Below are 17,371 nucleotides of genomic sequence, written 5' to 3'. Positions count from 1 at the left end.
AATTAATTAAAATTTTTTCATATAAAATTTTGTTTTGAAAAAAAACTTAACTTTAAAATTTATTGAATTATTAACATTTATGCTTTTTTAAACTTAAATGAGCCTTTATTATATCTTCTGTTCGTATTTTATAACAGTAGCTCTAATAATGTATAAATATAGAAAGTACATTTTTAATAAAACAATTTTAAAAAATTTAAATTACGCTGAAGATAAAGAGAGAAAGGAGTTGTGTATAAAATATTTAGATACATTTTATTTTTGTCAATAAAAAATATATCTTTTTACATATTTTAATTAATCGAAATGTCGAAATAAATTTGATGTATACTATAAAGTTGTTAGAATTATTTAAACTTAAAAAAGCATAATATGCTATATCAATATTAGAAATTTTAGAATCAACTTTGTCAAAAACAAAACTTTGTATAAAAAATTGTTTAACTTTTTTATGTAGTTTCTTTTTTTATGTAATATTATTACTTTCCCGATTGTAGCACTAATTATAAAACAGCCTGTATATGTATGTGTATATTATTCAATTCTATTGTATTCCTATGATATCCAAATCTAAATATGATAGTCATATATGTATCTTGCCATATTTAAAATTATTTAATATTATTTATAAATAGTTTGGTTTTAAAATAATTTCTCTCATGATTTTATGTATTTAAATATGTAAAAAGTGTAATGGCGTATGTATGTAATATCTTATTGCTCCAGTATGTTAAATATTAATTTAAAAAACAAAGGAAGAGTTACCTCTAATATTGAATGGCTTGAGAAAACTATAATCCATAGTGCAAAAACAAATCTAAAAGATATATAAAATTTTATTAATAATTTAGAAATTTTTTTCGTTATTTATTACTCTATTGCAACATTTTTGTGCTTTAACATATTATTAACCCATACTTTAGAAATATCAAATAATTTTACAGAATTTTTAATGATTGTATAAATCACACACAATAAAAATTTGAATGTTAAATAAAAATATATAGTAAAAATATTAATCTCTTTCTTCAATATGTCTTCCTTTGTTGTAGTTTTTTGATCTGTGAACTTTTTCATATATTCCTGCGATAAAACAAAAACCGTTTTATGTACCTGTATGTCAGGTATACTGGCAGCTTCTTCGGAAAAATGTCGTCTATCTGGTTTGGGACTGTATTGATGTGGCAACTTAAAAGAGAATTTTCTGCGTCTTGAAGGACTGGCAGGTGTACGAGGAGACTCCGGTGGATGTTCAAGATCTGTCATGGAACGTGCTGTCAATTCCTGTGCCATAGCAATGGCTGAGTAGAGAGTTTTCTGATCGGCAGCAGAGATAGGTTTCACCTAGATACAAGAGAAATGTTTACTCTCTCCGTCATATCAACGGTAGATCAACATTTCTGCGCAATTCCCTCTCTACAGAGAGATATAAATATTAATGTTATCTCACGAACACGAATACATTTTAAAAGTTTATTATATTAAATACAGATCAAGAAAAATAGTGCAATAGAAACTTGATCGTTCTGCACTAAACTTGAGTTATTGATTCTACATAAGAGTTCTACATCAGACTTTATTTTCTTTTGTCTTAATAACACATATTATATAAATATAAATAAAAGTAATATCTAAAGATTGCAAATAATAAATAAAAAATAAATAACGTTGAATAATAACGTTAAATATACTAAATAAGTCATATCATAATCAAAAATAATAAAAGATTACTGTACATTTATTGGACTCACGGTGGCTTGTTTCTTCTTGCTACATTGTTTTGCTTGAATTTCCCTCAATTCGTTTCTCACGTTGCTTGATTCATGTTCAGTGGGTAAAGGAAGGCCAGGTGGCGGAGGAGGAGGAGAAGAACCTATAGAAAAAACATGATAACATGTCAGAAATATTATTTGTACATTTTATATAAATAATATGGAATATTTATCTTCCAATTTCTTTTACCTAATGATCTGAACATTTGATCCATTTCTGCCAAAAGACTGGGACCAAAGTCAAAATTTAATGTTTTATCAAATCTTAATGGACTTTCTTGATTTTCTTCATCACTAATTTCATGATATTCATGGTCAGCTTCGAGAACGTCAGTATTACTGCCTATATTAGATGTTATAGATTGCATCTTTGCATTACTTTCTGTATTCGCTTGACATATTTCCGAATTCACATCAGACCATAAGCTCTCTATATAAACATATAAGATAATATAGTCATATTTTCAGAGTAGCACAAAATTGGTTACAAAAATTAAATATGATCAATATTTAATACTTTGTTTTATGTGTAAAACTCATTTCCTAATTCACATATGTAACTAAATTATATCTAATAAAATTATAATCATAAATAATATTGTATCTTTATTAAATAAATTTACGCATTTACACGAATGCACATGTGCAATGTACATATGTAAACACAAATAATTTGATAAAGTAAAAACTTTATTATAACAGAAAATACTAGTACCATGTTTGCTTTGAGTTTCTTGTTGTATACTTCTACTATCTCTCGCTGATTCTCTATTCGCATCAATACTTCTCGCATCCTGATTTAAACTTTGAGAATTATCAGTTGCATCCTCCTGCGGTTTGTATGGTGTCACAACTTGACGAGGCAGGTGCGGATACTTTCCACCGAGAAAGCTAATGTCACCGAAGTACGCTCCGTCTAAACCCACATGACCAGTATGCTTGAGATCGCCCTGCGGTGAAGATATCATGTCCGTACGAATTTTTCTACGCTGTGACGAGAAAACATTTTTGCCATCTCCCCGCGTAAATTCACCGGGCTTATTGCTGGGCAAATTAGAACCTAGATACGCGATCGTATGAGCCGGATTAAAGAATCCTGTTTTGCCATTATTTAAAACACCTTTCCATAAGCTATTCCCACTGCCTTTATCTAAGACCGTAATTATGTCGCTTTGTCTATAAGCAAGCTGATTCGGTTCAGTATTATCCTGAACTGCTTGAACTTGTTCCGGTTTTAGATCAGGCAACAAATTGATCAATTCGGAAAACTTGGGTCTTTTCAGAGATTCATGTTGCCAACATTGCTGCATGAGAGAAAAGTAATCCTTTGGACAACATTCAGGTTGCTCAAGCCTCTGAAAATTAGGTTCATCTATTGCTTCGAGAATTTGGTGACCGGTCAATGCTGCCCAGGGTTGAAACCCATAACTGAAAATTTCCCATAAAGTCACCCCATATGCCCAGACGTCACTCGCCGACGTGAATTTCAGGTAGGATATGCATTCAGGTGCGCACCACGCAATGGGCAGTTTCAAATTAACATTAAAATTCGTCTGGTAATAATCCTTGCCAACTCCTAGTGCACGTGATAACCCGAAATCCGATATTTTGACTTTATTCTTAGAAAACACAAGGATGTTTCTGGCAGCTAGATCACGATGTATCAGTCTTTTCGCCTCCAAATATTGCATTCCGTCAGCAATCTGTACGGCGAAATCACACAATGATAAAACCGGGAAACTCGCACGCAAACTGGGTTCCTTGAGGCATTCCAGCAATGAGCGTAATGGCGCCAATTCTGTTACAAGCATTAACGAGTTTGTGTCAAGAACGACGCCGTACAGCCGCACGATGTGTTCGTGATCGATCGCGTGCATTATCGCGGCCTCCTTTAGAAATTCTATAGGATTATTCTGCATTCTTTCGCGGGATAGGCATTTGATTGCTACCTGTATCCTTTCTCCATCATTTGTCCATACGCCCTGCTGCACGACCCCGAATTCTCCTGTTCCCAACTCTTTGTTCACAATAATTGCATCGGCTGGGATCATGTGTTTATTGGGCACGCGTATCGACGGTCTGTCCTGCCTTTCCTCCGGCAACATACTTAGTGCACCGGGAGTCTGTTCCTCGCGCTTCGGTAGAAGCATCTTCTTAAATTTGGAAAGGTAATTCTGAGGAAAATGCTTCTGGAAATATTTTTTTAGACGGCGCATTTCCGGTTTGCTCATCCCTATCGCGTTCAGATCTTCTTCCGTTACATACTTCAATTGTGCTGTTGTTTGCACCTTCAAGTCTCCTAATATAAATTACTCTCTTTTAATAAGTAGTTATTATTATAATTTTAAAACTATAATAATTTAATAGAAATTTTTTAATTGAAATTTTTTTAATGAATTTTAAAAGTGTATAAATAGCGCATGGTTGTATAATTTTTTAGTTCAATTTCCACTAGATGAAAGAGAGGATAACTAAACAGATGACATTCTTTCTTAATCTTTCTTTCATAATATTTAATTTCTTTTTCTTACTATTAAACTTTAATTATAAGTTTAATTACACTTCAATTAAAACATTAATTATACATCTCTTAAAATATTATTATTTAAAAAAGTATAACAAGGTATATTAACTCACTCTCTCTCTCTCTCTAAAACAAATGAAATTACCTCGAATGCCGGGATAATATTGCTGTAACTCGGCTTCCATAAGGAACTCATAAAGACCAGGTCCATTGTTGCGAGACATTTCTACTTGTGTATCTAGAATCAAATTAAATTTACGATTAGTGTCTATATAAAAGAAATATTATTGACAATCATGTTCAATAGTCAGATTTACCATATTACGAAATTACTATGGACATACTATGAAAGAAATATTATTATAGATATAATGTGTTTAAAATAAAAGATACTAATATTTTTCTCAAATAGATATGAATAATTCTGTTTATTGATTATTGATATTGTCAGAAAACGAGGATGATTTTTATAATGATGTAGCACATGAGTAGCACAATTCAAAAAATCAGAAATTTTTATGCATTCATTATCCATAACTTTCAATTATTGCAATTGCATTATAGTACTATATAATTATAACAAAAATAGAGAAAAAAAATTTGCGATTAATATCTATTTTTAACACCAATTATATCAGTGCAACCTGTCCTAAATCAAAATCAAAATCTGATGTTATAAATGTATAACTCAGGGGCATTGGGTATTGCAATAGCGTGATTAAATTTTTGAAATATAGTATATTTATTTTAAATTTTTTACATATATTTAATTTTATTTATATATTTATGGTTATTGCCAAGGTGAATCCAATAATGTATGGCATAAAGTTGTCAAAATTCGTTAAAATTTAACGAACGCAAAAGCATTATTATGAAAAAAATTCTTTAAATAAAAACAATTAAATTTTTACCAAATATTATCTTTGATTCCATTTTTGCATGAAAAATCATCTATTATTTGGTTACTATCGTTTTTGCATTCTGTATATAATTTTTTTAATTCTAATATATCTTATTAATTGAGACAAATTAGATTAAGTATATAATGATAATTTTTTGCAGTTGTTGGCAAAAGAACAGGAAGTAGAGGAAAAGACGTATCATTTAAAAACTGCTACAGCGGAAATAGAAAGTTTGAAGACAGAAGTTTCCCGTCTTAGACGATATGAAGACGAATTAAACAATATACAAGTAAGTTGATTGGATTATAAGTTTAAAGCTTTTTATTTATTCAAATTTATTAATTATTATTTACATAAACGGTTTGTTAATTTTTTAAATACTCACCCATTCTACGCTATCGTAGAGAGATATAAGGCGACTTCTCGTCCCCTTGAAATATGATGAACTGCTGCTCTAATCCTATCCTATCAGGACATGATTACATTCGTTTTGGTTCCCTTTTCAGTTCATCATTTTGCCTTGAATAATTTACATCGTACATTTATTATATAAATTCTTGTATATACAATATACAATTGTAATGTAAACTTCAGATATTTTTTACTCCAGGAACACAAAAAGTTTAATTTAAAATAAATCTAATTTTTAAGATTTCTATATATATCATTGTAAATAAAATATAAAATATATATCAAATTATGATAATTATTTATATAATGAAAAAAAAAATAATGGTCTGTTAATGTTAAATTTGCTTTTATGCATATTTATATGTACATAATTTTTTTAAATTGTTTTAGCTGTTTTTGTATTTTACTTTGCTTGGTGCTACATGATTTGTGAGAGAAGTAAAAATAAGTTAGAATTAGGCCACAGATCATGTTAAAATTAAATCATGTGCTTTGTTAATGACAAAAGGGTTTCACCTTTCTATACTGCATTTTATATATTTATTTTTTTTCGTTTTCTTCTACACAAAGCACTAGTAGAGTATTATTAGTATTAGTATATAGGATTACGGATACAAGAGATTTTTCAAGAACTAATGTCTCTTCTATTTTCAGCAGCTAATCGCATATTTTAGCATTTTTTGAGATAAAAAAAAAGTATATTCACGAACTCTAGAAAGAGAGGAAAATGAAAGAAAATCACACATAGATAAGTATAATAAGAGAACGCATCTGAAAAAAAAAAACAAAAAAAACTTCAAATTTTATATCTAAGAAAAAGAAAAAGGAAAATATAATATATTATTAGGAAAATATATTACATAATATATCATAGAAAATTATTATTAAAAAGTACAGAGATTAATATTGCCCTCGTTTTTATCGGTGCATACCTTTCACCTTTTCGTTGACAAGACTCTGAAATCACGGCACTTCTCAATTTCTCTTTCGTCTTTTCTTTGCATCAAAATGATCGGCACAGCAGCTATCTTTTTTTCCCCGTCCAAGTCCCTCTTTTTCGCTCTCTTCTACTTTAATGAGTTTTTAATCCCGCTGCCGCTTCAAGGTTCACATTTTCCCACAAGTCGTTGCTAAATCTCTCAAGCGATCACGCCCAAACAACTCGTCTGCGCACAACAAGAACTCGCACAGCTCTTTATTCGACTTGCATGTTTGTATCCACTGAAAGAGAATGCCGTTCATCTCACTCACAACTTGACCACAAACGTAACGTGAGATGAGAAAAACTTAGGGCTCAGACACAATGACTACGCATTGAAGTGGTACTGGTTCCTAGGGTACGATCGACCAATCAGAGAATCCTATTTTGAATTGGCCAATTGGCGACATGGACAATTGAGTCTTACTTCGCGAGATTTCCAGCTAGAGGCAATGTCATACTATTGGTTATCAAATTGAAAAATTTTTTAGTATGAAAATTTGTGAATTTTCATAAATTATATGCTTTTTTATTTTATATAATATATACCACTTGTATAAGTGGTATAAGAAACAACTTTTTGTTTCTCAACATTATTTTTTTAAATACGTTGTGTGTGTGTGGCAACACACGCGAGCGTGCGGGTGTGTATGTATGTGTGTGAGAGGGGGAAATTCGCATCTCTCTAATTAGCACCTCTCTTTTGCCGTGCGTGCGCGCTGGCGTATTATGTTTGACCACATAACAATATATCCAAATTAGGACCCGTTCTTATTCATAGTCTGTTTTTATATTTAAGATCATCTTAAAATTATGGTCTTAGATCGTCTTAAGATTCCACAGCCCTTGTTTTTAATATAATCTTAAATATAAGACGGGAGACTATGAATACGGGCGTAGGCATTGCTCAATTGAGCACGTAATTATTGGATATTATCCAATTGGTACGATGTAAACTTCACGTTTGGACCCCGATTGACGCTATTTAGGATTAGAAAAATGTTTATTTTATGAAAGCTATTCAATTTTTTTTCGGTACAGTGAAAAACATTAGAAAACGCATACAATAAAAAAACTTATTTTAGGAAATCGCACTAAAATCTTTAAAATATTCTCTCTTTACCTAGAATTTTGAGAAAAAAAAACCTGGTAAATCAAGGAATTTTTTTACTCAATTGATGCATTTTTCTAATATCATCATTTTTATAAGAAAAACAGGCTTAAGCGATAAAATATATTATACATTAAAATATACAAAAAGCAATTCTTTGTACTTCTTTTTACTATTATGTATTTTTTGAACTGGCATGTAAAGATATGATATGTAAAATATTAGCAGTGCTTATTAAGAGTACTAATTTAAAATGTAACTCTTTTTAATTTTTCCGCAGTTAATCAATTGAACGATATGTAAATTGAATATATGGGTAAAATATACATTAAAGTAATATAAATGGTTGTTGATAGCTCAGAATTGGCGCATTTTTTAAGCACGCTTATTTATGAAGAAAGGTTTTTTATATTTAGAGTAAGAAAGAAATAAGGGATTTTATATTTATATATTACGTATTTATATACTTTGTATTTGTATTAATGTTTTTGACTATTACCTCGCTTTTTGTTTCGTCACAGTTGCTATAGTTTTTTCTGCACCTTTTATTATTGACATGCCGCTGAAACATAAACTCATGACATACATATTACATGTGACTCTTGCTGTAGTAAAACAAATTAAAATTACGTGTGTTCCATAACTCTTAGATGTAATAACAATTTTATTATAACTTAATAATTTTCATATATACTGTGCTGTTTAATCTCTTAATTGGAAGACTTTCAAACTAATTCATTACAGTTACTATTGTGTTCGCAAAAAAATTATATTTGCAAATTGTTAAGGAGTGATATTAATTCTTCTGTTTAATCCAAAAATAATTGATGTTCTTGCATGAATAACCGATCTTATTTTTGGGATTTATGGATATATATTTTCCATATACATATACATTCACGTAATATCGTCGGATACAATAGGAGACAATTTCTTTGAGTTATGGAACAATAGCGTTGTTAAAAGTGATATCAAAAGTTCTGTGAATACAACGCACGCATGAAGATTGGAAAACTTTGGTAAACGAGAGCATCGAAGATCAGAGTTAGGCGGTTATTTCCGCTAATTCGTTGCTGCTATCGCTGATGCTAGAGGTACGTTTTTAAGGCTTCGCCGCTATTCTGTTCGTTATGCTAGAATGATCATGCAATAGCTTCATTGCTTATGCCTGCTTCAACATATTTGGAATATAAATTCTTAATATTCAATAAAAACTGAAGCAAACTCTACACCTGATAATAATGCATGTATTACACACTTAATTGTGGCATCATTTATTATATTCAGATATGAGACAAAGTTTTTGTTTTTCTTTTCTCTTTTGTGGATTTATTCGACTTGCATGTTTGTATCCACTGAAAGAGAATGCCGTTCATCTCACTCACAACTTGACCACAAACGTAACGTGAGATGAGAAAAACTTAGGGCTCAGACACAATGACTACGCATTGAAGTGGTACTGGTTCCTAGGGTACGATCGACCAATCAGAGAATCCTATTTTGAATTGGCCAATTGGCGACATGGACAATTGAGTCTTACTTCGCGAGATTTCCAGCTAGAGGCAATGTCATACTATTGGTTATCAAATTGAAAAATTTTTTAGTATTTTAAAAATTCTCTATTCGATAGCCAATTGCGTGACATTGTGTCTATGTGTATGTTTCTTGCTGAAAAGCTTCCTATATAAGCAAAATTTCGGGAGTTAGTAGTCTAGTATAATATAAAAATCCGTGGCTCACACAGTTGACACGATCATTTGTGTTTGACGAATGCGGAGAGGTGCAAAGTTTCGTCGTCGGTAGGGAACGAACAATGCGAGTAAGCGACAGTAATGACCTTGTGAAATTGTGGAATTGATGAAAAGCGAAAAATGTGCGATAGAGAAAATGAAGCAATCGCTCGCGGTGTGTTTTTCGTGCCTTTATATTCAGCGTAAAGTTTGACAATCGTAAATCAGCGCAAACTCGGGTGTGCGGAGTGTTTGCATCGACCCGACTGTCGTACGCTAATTTGACAGGTGGTGCTTGTTACACCTGTTATCCGCGTGCTCTGAACTTAGAGGGATTTTAACGCTCTCGCACTATGTTCGCTACCTTGAAGAACAAGATACGTGAGGAAATCGGGAGTGACGTGTCCACCGTTATCAGAAATGCCGGGAGTATACGCGCCATTAATTCCAAACATGTGTCTCAGGTAAATATAACGTCACAGATATATTATCACCTTACATTCAAGCTGTAAGAGTATCTCATTAAGTTCAGATTTTCTTTAGTGAATTTTTCTCTCAGAGAATTTTATAGATTTCTTATGAAGCTTTGAATAAAAATTGTATTATTAAATTTTTTTCTTTATATTTACACGAATGTAATCAAATGAAAGAAATCATATTGTAATATAAACTATTAATTTATACTTAATTTGAACATATATTTTAAGATTTTTTAAGCTGTCTCTTTGTAGATTATGAAATTCATATAAGAGCTATAAAAAAAAGAATTTTTAGTTGTAACCAGTATAATGTATACTTTTCATTTAATTTATATTTGTGTGAGAATGTAAAGCTTTTATATATAATTTTATTATACAGGTCTTTTAGGGCTAATTACATTATTATTGTTACAGACAGGTTCTACAAGTAGTGTTAGTGGTTCTCAGGTATCATTAGATGGATTGAGGGAAGAAAATACATCTCCATTACCATCAGTTTCATCAAAAGGAGAGAATAGTCTTAATGATGGAATACAGTTATCCACAAAAGATATAAAAAAGTGTGAAAGTAAGGAAGATGAATGGAAGAAACGTTTAGCAAAGAAAGAGGCAGAAATTTTGAAACGTATGGAAAAACAAGAAGAAGAATGGAAAGTTAGGCTTTTTGAAAAAGAGAAAGAATGGAAAAAAATCATAGAAAAACAGGAGAAAGAAAAACGGAGATTAGAAGAAGAGATAAAAAAGATAGAAATAGCGAAACAGTCTTTAGAGCATGCTCTTAAAGATGCAGAAGGTATTTATAGATAATCAAATTTTTAATATATTAATGTTTTTATCTTTGTGTTCTTTTTATATATATGTGCATGCATGCACATATATACAAATACAGAGCGTCTTGTAATAATTATTCAAAAAGTATAATATCATTATATTCTTAAATTAAAATGGAGCGTAACTTCCTCCTCTTGCAAAAGTTTTGATAACACTTTTAGTTTTTCACTTTTTAGTCAATGAGATTTACTAATGAGACATAGTTGGAGTTGCTGGACTTTTTAATATATTACAAGGATATCTTGTCATAATTCTTATTGTTAGTTATTTAGCGTGTTTTATCATTAAGGAAAAATAGAGAATCAGCATTTTATGAACATTAAAGCTGCAATCATTTTCTTTTTTATAGCTTAAAAAAACTAATATATTTAAAAGTAAGTAGTTAAAGTAAGACTAGAAAGCTGATTAGTTAGTTAAAGCACACAAGCCCATATATAAAAATTTTTAAGTAAATGCTTGAAATGATTTTTTCTTAAATATTTTATATTTCAAATCAGTGGTCAATGAGATTTACTAATGAGACATAGTTGGAGTTGCTGGACTTTTTAGGAGATAAAACACACACACACACACATACACACATATCATAAGATATCCTGTGTATAGTAATAATATTCAGTATAGAGATTCCCTCTTTGATTTTTTTTAGATATATGCATATTTTCTATATTTTTGAAAATGGAAATCAATTCTTCTTGAAAAAAACTCGTTCTTGTTTTATATTTTTATATAATTGTGTTTAAATGCGCATGACTTTATGCATCCAACGATACTTTAAATAATTGAGTTTTATAAAAAAAAAAAAAAAATGCGGAAAGGAATTATGTTTTAATATATAATTGTTATTTTAACTCTAATAAAAAAAAAAAAATCGAGAAATATTGACACTAGGCGAACGTTAGATTTATTGCTTTTCGTTTGCCTTTTCGTATTTTTGCTGTTTTGTCTCATGGAATGATATATTATCTCTTATTTCTGATTTAGCGAAATTTAATTCGCATATTATGGCTTTGATAAGATTTGCCAGGGAGGCTTTATAAGAAAAAAATAAAGCTAAATATATTCTAATAAAAAAGCCCAGCGAACAATGTTTGGTAACCAATGTTCACTTTCAGGATGAAATGGAGACGATGCGTCATTCTACGCAGCGAGAGAAAGCGCAGCTTTCCTGTCAGTTAGCACATACGGAGGAGGAAGTACGTCATCTGAAGGACAAAGTGTTCGTGCTGGAGCAAAGGATCGCTCTGGAAACAAACGACCAAGTGACGGTTGACGAAAGAATAGCCGATCTAATGCGCGAGAGGACGTTGTTGGAAAGGAAGTTGGAAGAGGCGCATCTTCATCTCTCCGATATAAAGACTTGCTGGTCTGGCAAGATTTCTAGTCTTGAAACGCAAGTTGGCAGACTTAGTAGGCAAGTAGGCGAGGAAGGACTGGAGCGCAGACAAGTCGAGCAGGAGAAAGAGAAACTTAAACACAGAATCAAACAGCTAGAAGCCGAGATAGAGGTGAACAATATTGTTATAACTACAAAAGACGCTAAGCTTTTGCGCATGACAGAAGACATTGACGAGATGGCTACGGAACTGAAAGAGCTCCGGGCCAGCGTCGATGACGAGGTGGAAGAATTTAAACGCCAAATTGTGAGTTACCGCGACATGTAGTGGCAAAGTGCATGGGCTAGATTATCTCTTACCGAAAATTTTTTCCAAATTCTGATACAAAATCATTTCTGGTAGGTTTCGTTACAAATGATCATAGTATTGAATTATTTATAATGTACAAAATTCGTTGTTGCTTATGTTTCTTATAACTTTTTTTTATTAATATTATTGCGATCTTAGGACGCAATAATTTTACGATATAATATATCCTTTTTTGTTATTTTCATCAAAGACTATATTGCATTTTTTTTAAGATGCTTTGTCTGATATCTTCTTGTATTAATATCTTCTTATTTTGTTATAGTTATTTTATATATTTTTAATATGCATTTGTCGACGATGAATTGGCAGCTTAGATGATTTTCGATTCTGTTACATTTCGTAACTTCCATTACATTTGGAATGTGCAGCCGATTGTCCCGATCATTAAATTTTATAAGACTGATATGAATTTATTTTCTAAATAAAAGATATATATTTGCATAACTTTTGCAATATATTATATTTTAAATATGATATATTTAAAATTTTCTTAATGTTCCTCATCTTTTCAAAATCTTATACAACTTTTAGTAAATATTGTTATTAGATGATTATTATAATAATTATTTTTGAATATTTTGTATATTTGTAATGTTTGCGATTACATATGAAATCATCATAAAAAATTATATGCGTCACGATTTTCATATGTAATATATACAGGATGTTCCGAAATTTGCGAGTTACAATATTATAGCAGAAAAGTTCTCGAAAAATTAAGTAATAAAAGTATTTACAATTTTTTATTTTAAGTAGTTTTTGAGATATAAAAATTTAAAGTTGGTCAATATATCATAGAAGCATTTAAACAGTCGCCTGTTTGTCAACCGTATGTTACTAATATACTAACGCACATGCGACTCAAAAACTGTTTAAAATAAACAATTGCAAAAAAGATATTATTATTACTAAATTTTTCAAGAATTTTCCTACTATTGTATTTTGATTCGTGAAATTCAGATTACTCTGTATATACGCGCGCGCGCATGTAAATCAGTAATATTGTTGCATGTTGTTCAGAAGCTTGATGCTTCTTGCTTGATGCACGTTTTATTTTTTAATCTCAGTACGTGCACGTGCCTTTATCAGAACTTCTTTATTAGTTATTATTATATATTCAAAGCATGTTAAGTTAGTTTCTCGAGCGTCTTGAGAAAATCTATATCAAAGAAATACATAAACCGATTATGCAACAGATTCACTTGTATTGAAAATCGTATATTCTTCTTTGTATGTACATTGCCTTTGACATGTGAATTTTAGATTTTAGTATGGTAAAATAATACACACACACACACACACACACACACACACAAAATCGTATATTCTTCTTTGTATGTACATTGCCTTTGACATGTGAATTTTAGATTTTAGTATGGTAAAATAATACACACACACACACACATTTTTATGTATAATTGCACTTTCTGTATATTTTATTTGTGAAATAAAGAAGGAAAAATAAGTATATGCAATCTTTTGCTTTTTACCTATTTTTAATTTTTTTTAACCAGTTTTTATTCCTGAATGATTTATCAATACCTCATCACAGTCGCGCTATGGAATCTAGAAAAATTTTATTTCAGAATTATTTTTATGTATGTTATTGAGATAAAATTTTAAGATAAATTTTTAAGACAAAATTTAGTTTGATTTTCTGTGAACTGACTTTCTGCCGTTATGTATCATTTATATAGATTTATACTTTTATGCTGGAAATATTGACATTATGACATTTTATTTAAGTTCAAGCTCAAGTTAGCAGAAAGAGAATTATTTTGAAAAAGATCTATGAATAAGATATATACATATATATTGCAGTAGTTATAAGATATTCTGCATATTTACTCAATTGTGCTGTTAACAATATCATATTCCAAAAATGATAATTGTGCTTGTGAACAATATGATATTTTACAAATGAGTTTATTGTAAAACGCAAAATTACAATAATGCAAAGAAAATATTTTTTATTTTATTTGTAATTACTGTTATTTATTTTGTTTTGTATGATTTTTAATTCTTATTTTAAGAATATATAATTTTATTTATTTCACAGTTTTTATCCTTAGTTAATTTTTTGCTTATAATTATATGAAACTGCTTAAGAAAACAATCATTAAATAATCATTAATACAAGGATTTTTTAAAGATTTAAAACACTATTTTAGACTGTTTAATCAAAGAAGATCCTGCATAAATTTTAATTTTTTGAAGTAAAATTTAGATATATATAATTTTTAAATGTTTTTTTATACCATGAGACATTCACTTTATTATTAAAGAATATTACAAGTAAAGATAAACATATCTTATACATATAGAAATATACATTTTAAAAAAGAGTAACATCAACATGTCGGCAATTAGGTATGAATGCGAATTGTGATAAAATTATATATTTATATGTCAATTCATATGAATGTGTATTTGTCTTTTTTTAGGAATCTTCCTCAAAACAGATTACTCAGCTGAAATTGGATCTCGAGAATACGACGAGCAAACTCAGTGATGTTACTAACGAGTTAGCAAATCTTCGATCGTCCTTGGAAAGGGAACAATCGAATAATTCTTCTTTACGTCTAGAACTGGCATATCTACAAGAAATTCTCGAATCTGAACGATCAACTACAGCGGAACTGCGAATTTCCTTCAAGAAAGAGAAAGATGAGAAAGATGCTGCTTTGCTGAGGAATGCCCAGGTATCTCAAGACATAGAAATTGTGAAGCAGGAGAATCGGCAGCAGGAGATCGAGAACATGGAGCTGCAGAGTAGAGTAGAAAATCTGGAAGATCATCTAGTTGGTAAAGTGAAAGAAGCAGAGCAAGCGGCGATCACATTAAAACAATTTGAGCAGAAAGTTGCAAAACTAGAAGAAGCAGAACATAACAGAGAAAAAATGGAAAGAAATGAGAGAATACTTAAAAACAATTTGTTAGATCTGGAAGAACAATTAAGTGAGAAAAATAAGGTAGGTAACTCCAATTTAACCTTGGCAGAATGCAATACAATTATTAAATAATGTTATTTTAAAAACAACTTGCAATTCTGCGTGATTGCTATATTTATTACATCTACTTATACATACACACATACATGCACATATATACGCACCTAAAGTATTTGTTAATTATCTATATAAATTATATGATTTAATTTTAAAGTATTTTTTCCTTTTTCTTAGACAATCAAAGTTTTGCAGCAACGGTTAACTGATATGAAGAAAACGCTTCAACGCGAGTTGAAAATTCCGTCCTCGTCGTTGGATAGTGACGCTGAAGCTTCTGCAGCTATTCTTAATCCAAGTTCATCCAAAACCGTCACTGCCAAGCATAATAATTCGAGGGAAGATGACGTTAATTTTAAATATCTAAAACACGTTCTCATCAAATTCCTCACTAGCAGAGAATATGAGGTGCACATTTATTTCGATCTAATTTATATTCCCTTTTGGGTGTAATAAATAAACATTATAACATTATTTTTATAAGGCTCTGCATTTAACGAGGGCAGTGGCGACATTATTACACTTTTCGCCAGAGGAAGAACGTCTACTTCAGGAAACTTTAGAATGGAAAATGTCATGGTTCGGTACCAGGCCTAACTTAGGATTTGGACAAACTGCCAAAGCTATACCACCCAGCTGATAATTATAAGATGTTTCGTACTTAACGAAACGTATTAGAGCAAACGTAAATTCTTGTTTGAAGTGATCAATATGTAAATCACTGTAGTTTGAAGTGATTTACATATTAAAACAGCCACAACTAATTTAAAGGATATAAAAAATAATTAGAAAAATTATATAAAGTCATAAATGATGATTTTACAAAGTTTAATATGCACATTTAACATTTGTGCAAATATAATAAACAAACTATGATAAATGGCTATGTGTATGAAACTTCATTGTGGTAAAAAGTGACTTTGTGAAATTTGATAAGATTTTATGAATACATCATTAATTATTAATTTATTTCATAGATTTGTTAATATATGTAATACTGAAGTGCAATTTTGATTGCTAAACTGAACTATTGTGCGTGATGGATTGTGATACTTTGTGCACGTATAAATCATGATACAAATGCAGTTCTGATACGAGATTGATTTATTTGCAACATGCTATGTTTTGTTGAAGTGAAATTTTTTTATGTGCACAATATTGATTACAATGGTGATTGTAAAAAACATTTCCCATTTTTATATGGCTTTTGGACTCAGTAAACAGTAATGAAACATATCTTAGATTAAAAGATTCTAGAATAGAATTGGAATTTAGTTGCAACTTTGGGCATAATTTGGTAATTGACTCTCTTTCTCTCTCTCTCTTTTGCTTCTCATGTATTAGCAACGAGTTAATAACGATAATGAAAAATTCTTATAATATTTTATTCGAAATGTCTGATTTAGCATTGCAGTTGTATTATAATATAATTATATAGTTTTAATTATAATTACAATAATTACGCGCGCGTTTCTTTATGTTATTGATTGTATTATATTTTAATATATATTGTGAAAATAAATCACACATAATTTAACATGGCAATTCGATATGAATGCGATAGTGAAACAAAAGTTTTAAATATATAAAGTATACTTTACAAAAATTCTTAGATTATTACAGAACATATATATAATTAATGATGAAAGAGAACATAGTTTTAATTATTTTTCAGTAAAATATAAAATATTTGAAAAAAAAAAGATTTTAATAAGTCCAAAGTTGCAACTAAATCACAAGTCTATAGAATAGAGTGAATGAAAAATTTCATAGACACTTTTCGCGAAAATATGGCTGACCAATCCTATAGTCTAGGAACTAGATGCTACCCATTTTGTTTTTTCTGCATCCAAGATTGTATTCTAAAATTTACTCCACGAAGTAGAATAGCGTTCGATTGACCAATCAGAATAAAGAA

At 30.1% G+C, this 17,371-nt stretch overlaps 2 protein-coding genes across 2 annotated transcripts; one reads left to right on the top strand and one right to left on the bottom strand.

Annotated features, from left to right (window-relative positions):
• Positions 1–336: 336 nt before the first annotated feature.
• LOC115236617 (activated Cdc42 kinase-like) lies at positions 337–6,873 on the bottom strand. The gene is made up of 8 exons (XM_029809179.1): positions 6,542–6,873; positions 5,584–5,717; positions 4,442–4,534; positions 2,488–4,071; positions 1,963–2,202; positions 1,737–1,873; positions 1,114–1,344; positions 337–817 (listed from the first exon to the last, which is right to left on the bottom strand). The coding sequence occupies exons 2-8, from the start codon at positions 5,585–5,587 to the stop codon at positions 743–745; spliced, it is 2,364 nt and encodes a 787-aa protein (XP_029665039.1). The 5' UTR covers positions 5,588–5,717; positions 6,542–6,873; the 3' UTR covers positions 337–742.
• Positions 6,874–9,394: 2,521 nt separating this feature from the next.
• LOC115236621 (golgin subfamily A member 1-like) lies at positions 9,395–16,550 on the top strand. The gene is given in 6 exon segments (XM_029809185.1): positions 9,395–9,893; positions 10,323–10,701; positions 11,724–12,382; positions 14,890–15,417; positions 15,631–15,861; positions 15,938–16,550. Coding segments are annotated over 6 exon segments (2,064 nt in total). The 5' UTR covers positions 9,395–9,782; the 3' UTR covers positions 16,094–16,550.
• Positions 16,551–17,371: the final 821 nt, after the last annotated feature.

The sequence above is a fragment of the Formica exsecta genome, unplaced genomic scaffold (assembly GCF_003651465.1).
Source record: "Formica exsecta isolate Colony F162 unplaced genomic scaffold, ASM365146v1 scaffold258, whole genome shotgun sequence".
NCBI lineage: Eukaryota > Metazoa > Arthropoda > Insecta > Hymenoptera > Formicidae > Formica > Formica exsecta.
The sequence above is the reverse complement of the archived record's forward strand: the minus strand, read 5'-3'. Positions and strand labels throughout refer to the sequence as shown.